General features: G+C 58.0%; 1 protein-coding gene across 3 annotated transcripts; it reads left to right on the forward strand.

The window, feature by feature from the left end:
* Positions 1-235: 235 nt before the first annotated feature.
* LOC102434708 (transient receptor potential cation channel subfamily M member 1-like) lies at positions 236-6,785 on the forward strand. Of its 3 annotated transcripts, XM_014450916.2 has the most exons (7): positions 236-359; positions 564-777; positions 1,532-1,656; positions 2,600-2,771; positions 4,555-4,716; positions 5,634-5,757; positions 6,712-6,785. In XM_014450916.2, the coding sequence occupies exons 1-7, from the start codon at positions 357-359 to the stop codon at positions 6,767-6,769; spliced, it is 858 nt and encodes a 285-aa protein (XP_014306402.1). In that variant the 5' UTR covers positions 236-356; the 3' UTR covers positions 6,770-6,785. The 3 variants fall into 3 exon arrangements, with proteins under 3 accessions (XP_014306402.1, XP_014306403.1, XP_014306404.1); XM_014450917.2 differs by lacking the exon at positions 4,555-4,716; XM_014450918.2 differs by lacking the exons at positions 5,634-5,757; positions 6,712-6,785 and having other exon boundaries at positions 4,555-4,733.
* The last annotated feature ends 581 nt before the right edge of the window (positions 6,786-7,366 follow it).

Genomic DNA, 7,366 nt, shown 5'->3' on the forward strand with positions numbered 1-7,366 from the left:
AGTGGGGGATGTGCAGGAGGCAGCTGATCGATGTTTCTAACTCTATCTCTCTCCCTTCCTCTCTGTAAAAAATCAATAAACTATATTTTTAAAAAAATAAATAAAGGATATTTTAAAAGAGAGAGAGAGGGAGAGAGAAGACTGTTTTTGCCTTTGTTCTCAGGTGTTGCTGTGGCCAGCTCATCGCCCTGCATATCCCGCCTCTGCCCAGCGTAACATCCGGCAAAAATGGGGAGGAGAGCAGAGAGCTGGAGACGCCGCCGGAGAAATGGTCTGTGGGCAGACACACCCAGGGCTACCCGACCGACGCCTACGGGACGCTGGAGTTCCAGGGCGGCGGATACTGCAACAAAGCCATGGTGAGAGGGACCTGAGGCTGGGCCGTCACCCAGCCCACAGCCCCCGTCCGAGGCCCGGCCCCCCGGACCCCCCGACCTGGGCACCTGGGTCTTCTTTCAGGGGCATCGCTCAATCCTCCAGGAGGGCTCCTGCTTGGACAGGAGCGACAGTCCGGCCCGGCCCCCTGCCCCGGGGACCCGCTCAGCCCACGCCCTCTCTTGCAGTACATCCGCGTGTCCTACGACACCAAGCCGGACGCCCTGCTGCACCTGATGGTGAAGGACTGGCAGCTGGAGCTCCCCAAGCTCCTCATCTCCGTGCACGGCGGCCTCCAGAGCTTCCAGATGCAGCCCAAGCTGAAGCAGGTGTTCGGCAAGGGCCTGGTCAAGGCCGCCGTGACCACGGGCGCCTGGATCTTCACGGGCGGCGTCAGCACGGGTGAGCGCCGGCCTCTCCCGGCCGCAGACACGCAGGCCCGGGGCGCCTGGGCCCCGAGAGCTTCCCCAGAAGGAAAAGCCACGTGTGTGGCAGCCCGACGTCGCTTTTGGGTTTTCGTTTTTAAAAATACATTTTTAAGAAAGAAAAAAAAATATTTTTATTGCCCGAGCCGATTCGGCTCAGTGGATAGAGCGTCGGACGGTGGACAGAAGGGTCCCGGGTTCGATTCTGGCCCAGGTTGCAGGCTCCTCCCCGGCCCGGGCCCTGATTGGGGCGCGTGCAGGAGGCAACCCGTTGATGTGTGTCTCTCACGTCGATGTTTCTCTCTGTCTTTCCCTCTCTCTTCCACTCTCCCTAAAAGATCAATGGAAAAATGTCTTCGGGTGAAGATTAAAAAGAAATATATATATATTATTAATTGCAGAGGGGAGGGGGAGAGAGAGAGAGAGACATCAATGATGAGAGAGGATCACTGATGGGCTGCCTCCTGCACGCCCCCTACTGGGGATCGAACCCACAACCCGGGCCTGTGCCCCAACCGGGGAGGGAACCGTGACCTCCTGGTTCACAGGTCAAGGCTCAACCACTGAGCCAGGCTGCCAGAGCCGGGTACCTTTCTTTCAATGGCAAAGATCACCGTGTCTCCACCTGTTCCCCAGGGGACGGAGTGGCCCGGAGAAGGGGTCCCCCCCAGCCCCCCTCCCCCTACCTGTCCACAGGGGGCCTCACTCACGGGCCCCCCGGCTGCTCGCAGGGGTCATCAGCCACGTCGGGGACGCCCTGAAGGACCACTCCTCCAAGTCCCGGGGCCGGGTCTGCGCCATCGGCATCGCCCCCTGGGGCCTCGTGGAGAACAAGGAAGACCTGATCGGGAAGGACGTGAGTGCCCCCCCCCCCCCGACTGGGCCATTGATCGTTCATCGTTATTGTCGTTTTTGGACGCCGGCAATTTTTAAAGAAAGTCCAAGTCTTTCCTCTGAGGTCGTGGCGGGTCCCCCTGCAGTTGTACGAAACGAGGAAGACGGGTTCCCATGGACCCCTCTTCCCTCTCGGCCACCGTAACCAACGTCTTGCCAAACCGTGACAGGACGTCACCACCAGGACCTTTTTAATTCACGTGGTTATTTGTTTCTTATTTAATTTATTGTTATTATTAGAGAGAGATGAAAGGAGAGCAGCAGGGAGAGAGAAACATCCATGAGACATCATGGATCGGCTGCCTCCTGCACGCCCCACACTGGGGATGGAGCCCGTAACCCGGGCATGTGCCCTTGACCGGGAATCGAACTGTGACCTCCTGGGTCATAGGTCAACGTTCAACCAGTGAGCCATATCGCCGGGCTACGTATAAGATTTTGTGTTAAGATAGGTTTTCATTTCTTTGCCATCAATGCCCAGGAGTACAACGGCTGGGTTGGCGTTATCTAAAAGTAATTTATTCCTCAGCCCGGCCGGCGTGGCTCAGTGGTTGAGCATCGAACCAGGAGGTCACCGGTTCGATTCCCGGTCAGGGCACAGGCCCGGGTTGCGGGCTCCATCCCCAGTGTGGGGCGTGCAGGAGGCAGCCGATCCGTGATTCTCTCTCATCGTTGCTGTTTCTCTCTCTCTCCCTCTCCCTTCCTCTCTGAAATCAATAAAAAAATAATTTCATATAGAAATTTTCCAAAAAAAAAAAAAGTCCATCACGAGAAAGGAGAGGAAAGGGACAGCCGGCCGCCCTGCACAGTGAGACAGGGCATTGCTGCTGCGTCCGCGTCCCGGCTCCCCCCGCGGGCGGACCGCGCCCGGGCTGCGGCTCTGACGGGAGCTGTGCTCTTGTCAGGTGACGAGACTCTACCAGACCATGTCCAACCCGCTCAGCAAGCTGTCCGTGCTCAACAGCGCCCACACGCACTTCATCCTGGCCGACAACGGCACGCTGGGCCGCTACGGCGCCGAGGTGAAGCTCCGGCGGCAGCTGGAGAAGCACATCTCCCTGCAGAAGATCAACACACGTGAGTCCTGGCCACGGCCACGGCCACGGCCACACGACCGCCTGGGTGTGTAAAGCCTTAACCGTGTCCCTGTTAGATCCACAGAAGATGACTTGATTTGACCCTCTTTCTTTTTAAAAAAAATGTATTTTTATTGATCTCAGAGAGAGGAAGGGAGGGAGAGAGAGAGAGAGAGAGAGAGAGAGAACATCAATGATGAGAGAGAATCGTGGATCGGCCGCCTCCTGCACGCCCCACACTGGGGATCGAGCCTGCAACCCAGGCCTGTGCCCTGACCGGGAATCGAACCGTGACCTCCTGGTTCCTGGGTCGACGCTCAACCACGGAGCCACGCCGGCCGGGCTGTGGTAGGGTTTCTGTGGAAGACAACCTGGGAAAGGAAGGTCGATCAAAGGGACTGTGAGGCTGACAGCTCGGCTGGGGCGGCCGCCATGAGCAGTGGTGGGTTTCCGAGAGTCAGATCTCCCGGATGGACGGGCTGGCGACGGAATGTCCTTCTCCCGTGTTTGGATTCCTCCAGACTTGCACGCTCACGCCGCCGGCTCCACGCGGCCACGGGGCTGCTGGGCTTCCCTTTGTCATCCTTTGCCTCGGGCTCGGAGCGGGGCAGGGACGGCAAAGGGATGCTCAGCTGTCACCTCTCCCGGCGAGAGCTTCGGGGGGGCTTTGGGGGGGTCCCACCTAAACCACGAGGAACGAATTCCACCGTTTCTAGAGGAAGAAGGTGACTTGGCCGCCATATTCCTGCCAAGCCGATCTTGGGCTGGAAGACTCAAAGGCACGGTGGGGCCATGTCATCTGGGTCCATTTTTAAAAATATATGTTTTTTTTATTGATTTCTGAGAGGAAGGGATAGGGAGAGAGAGAGAGAAACATCAGTGATGAGAGAGAATCCTTGATCAGCTGCCTCCTGCACACCTCCTACTGGGGATGGAGCCCGAAACCCGGGCATGTGCCCTGACCGGGAATCGAACCGTGACCTCCTGGTTTGTAGGTCGACGCTCAACCACTGAGCCACACCGGCCGGGCCATAGCAGACCCTCGAACGCACATTTGCCGAACGGAACTGAACTGAGATTATTCGGGTTAAGAGTTGGTCAACATATTTCCAAGTTCCTGGCTGCAGAAATGCATCATGGGGGCCAACCGGAACCGCTAACCCCTCCCTCTTGAGGTTCTGGAACTCCCCTCACGTATCCATTTCATCGGAGGAAGGCCTGCAGAGCTTCGAGACCAAGGACACGTCTCCTACCTGGCGTTGGTTGATGTTAATCAAATAACTCCCGAGGCAGCACGGTCCGTGTGGCCCAGTGGTTGGGCTTGGACCCATAGTGGCCGGTTCCATTCCTGGTCAGGGCACAGGCCCGGGTTGCTGGCTCCGATCCCCGGGAGGGGGCGTGCAGGAGGCAGCCGATCCGTGGTTCTCTCTCATCATGGATGTTTCTATCTCCCTCTCCCTCTCCCTTCCTCTCTGAAATCAATAAAATAAAATAAATGAGCCCTGGCCAGTGTGGCTCAGTGGATAGAGTGCTGACCTGCAGACGGAAGGGTCACAGGTTCCGTTCGCCGTCAAGGACGCAGACCTCGGTGCAGGCTCGGTCTCCAGCCCCGCGGGAGGGTTGCCCGCGGGAGGCCACCCAGCGATGTGTCTCCCTCACATCGATGTTTCTCTCTCCCTGCCCCTCCCTCCCCCGCTCCAGTGCAGATTCACCACTACAGAAACGGGCACGGGGAGGGGATCGGGCGGGGCGGGCGGGCTGACGGACTGCCGTGTGTCCTGCAGGGCTGGGCCAGGGGGTGCCGGTCGTGGGCCTGGTGGTGGAGGGCGGCCCCAACATCTTCTCCGTGGTCCTGGAGTACCTCCGCGAGGAGCCGCCCGTCCCCGTGGTGGTCTGTGACGGCAGCGGGCGGGCCTCAGACATCCTGTCCTTCGCGCACAAATACTGTGAGGAAGGAGGGTAGGGCTCCTGCCGGGGTGCGCAGGGCGGGGCCCGGAAACCTTGGTCACCCCAAGAAATGTTCGGGAAGGAATCTCTTTAAGTGCATTTCTATTGATGTCAGAGAGGAAGGGAGAGGGAGAGAGAGAGAGAGAAACATCCGTGATGAGAGAGAATCATGGATCGGCTGCCTCCTGCACGCCCCCCACTGGGGATGGAGCCTGCAACCCGGGCATGTGCCCCAATGGGGAATCGAACCTGGGACCTCCTGGTTCCTAGGTCGGTGCTCAGCCACTGAGCCACGCCGGCCGGGCTCAAGGAGGAACCTGGGCTGGGTTCTCCCATCTCCCCAGGTCGGCGTGGGAGGGAGCCGTGGAGACCATGGTGCTGCTCCCGGAATTCTTCCTCTGGGGGGGACACCCTCTCTCTCACCCCCGTTCCCCCGTAGTCGGGTTTGGACAAGCCTGGGGCTGAGGACAGGCGTGAAGGCAGGTTTAGACTCTGGTCCCCTTTCTTCCCTCTTCTATCCGGAGAGCCCCTCAAGGGGAAAAGTTTCCAATCAAAGATACCAGGCGGCCCTGGCTGGCCGGGGTGGCTCCGTGGATAGGGCACCATCCCACGGACTGAAGGGTCCCGGGTTCGATTCCGGTCAAGGGCACGGACCTGGGTTGCAGGCTCCTCCCCGGCCCGGGCCCTGGTCGGGGCTCATGCAGGAGGCAGCCCATTGATGTGTCTCTCTCACATCGATGTTTCTGTGTTTCTCTCTCTCTTCCTCTCTCTCTAAAAATCAATGGGAAAGTATCTGTGGGTGAGGATGCACAAACAAAAAAAAAGATACCAGGTGGGCCGGGGGCCGAGGTGCCGATTCCCGTGGACAGGCCTTCTGCGAGCCGTGTCTCTTCTCTGCGGCGTTCCCCTTGAACAGGGTCATCGGCGAACCGCTCCGGGACCAGCTGCTGGTCACCATCCAGAAGACCTTTAACTACAGCAGGACGCAGGCGCTGCAGCTGCTGGCGGCCGTCGCGGAGTGCATGCGGAAGAGGGACCTCGTGAGTGTCTGTGGCTTTTGGTGGTTGTTGTTCCTAATCCTCACCCGGGGATATTTTTCCCGTTGATTTCTCAGCGAGTGTGAAAGAGAGCGGGAAAGGCAAAAAGGAACATCGATGTGAGAGAAACACATCGATGGGCTGCCTCCTGCACACGCCCCGACCAGAGAGAAACCTGCAACCGAGGTACGTGCCCTTGACCGGAATCGAACCCGGGGCCCTTTGTCCCTGGGCCGACGCTCTAGCCCAGTGATGGCGAACTTTTTGAGCTCGGCGTGTCAGCGTTTTGAAAAAGCCTAACTTAACGCTGGTGCCGTGTCACGTATAGAAATTTTTTTATCTTTGCCACCATAGTAAAACAAAGACTTATATTTTTGATATTTATTTTATAGTTTAAATGCCCTTGAACAAAGAAAAATCGACCAAAAAGATGAGTTCGCATGTCACCTCTGACACGCGTGTCATAGGTTCGCCATCACTGCTAGCCACTGAGCCAAACCAGCTAGGGCTTAAATCAATATAAACACATTAAAATAATCTATATCTATAAAAGCCTACGTGACCGAAAGACCGGTCACCCGGTCGCTATGACCTGCACTGACCACCAGGGGGCAGACGCTCAATGCAGGAGCTGCCCTGTGGTGGCCAGTGTGCTACCACAGCCAAACTCCTGCGGTCGCCAACCACCCGCGGTCCCTCCCCCCAGCCAGCCTGCCCCGATCGGCCGGGAGACACCCCGATTGGCCCGATCGCCAGCCAGGCCGAGGGACCCCACCTGTACACGAATTCGTGCACCGGGCCTCTGGTAATAATAATTAAAATAAGATGGTTTTGCTCCCAGAATCACTGCCTGGCGTACGCGTCGGTCTCTGCTGTCCTTTGTCAAAAGCACCCCAAACCTCCCTCTTGCCTCCAACGCCCCTTGACTCAGTCTTTTCGCCCTGAACCCGCGTCCAGGTCACGGTGTTTCGGATGGGAGCCGAGGGCCAGCAGGACATGGAGATGGCGATTCTGACTGCCCTGCTGAAAGGTGAGCTCCGGGGAGGTGGCGGCTTCCGGCCTCTCGGGGCTGGCCTGGCCGGGTCACCGTCTCCGTCTCCTGCCGGGAACGGTGTCTGTCGGTGTCAGAGCCCGGAGCTGGCCAGCTGCCCAGGCCGTCTCAGTGTGCACCGGGCTCCGTGGTTGAGCGTCGACCTAGGAACCAGGAGGTCACGGTTTGATTCCCGGTCAGGGCACAGGCCCGGGTTGCGGGCTCAATCCCCAGTAGGGGGCGTGCAGGAGGCAGCCGATCCATGATTTTCTCTTATCATTGATGTTTCTGTTTTTTTTTCCATTGATTTTTTTTTTTTTTGAGAGATTGGAAGGAAGCGGGAGAGACAGAGAGAGAAACATTGATGTGAGAGAGACGCATTGCCTGGCTGCCTCCTGGCCGGGGATCGAGCCCACAACCAAGGTATGTGCCCTTGACTGGAATCGAACCCGGGACCCTTCAGTCTGTGGGGTCGATGCTCTAGCGACTGAGCCAAATCGGCAGGGGCAGAGGTTTCTCTCTCTCTCCTTCCTCTCTCTGGGGTCAATAAAAATATATATTAAAAAAAAAAAAAAAAGATGG

The sequence above is a fragment of the Myotis lucifugus genome, unplaced genomic scaffold (genome assembly GCF_000147115.1).
Source record: "Myotis lucifugus unplaced genomic scaffold, Myoluc2.0 scaffold_5075, whole genome shotgun sequence".
Taxonomy (NCBI): Eukaryota; Metazoa; Chordata; class Mammalia; order Chiroptera; family Vespertilionidae; genus Myotis; species Myotis lucifugus.

Bases quoted from the DNA above. Each gene is read 5' to 3' on its own strand.
- LOC102434708 (XM_014450916.2), top strand. The intron at 778-1,531 runs GTGAGCGCCGGC...GGCTGCTCGCAG, and splicing joins CACGGGCGGCGTCAGCACGG to GGGTCATCAGCCACGTCGGG. The intron at 2,772-4,554 runs GTGAGTCCTGGC...TGTGTCCTGCAG, and splicing joins CCTGCAGAAGATCAACACAC to GGCTGGGCCAGGGGGTGCCG.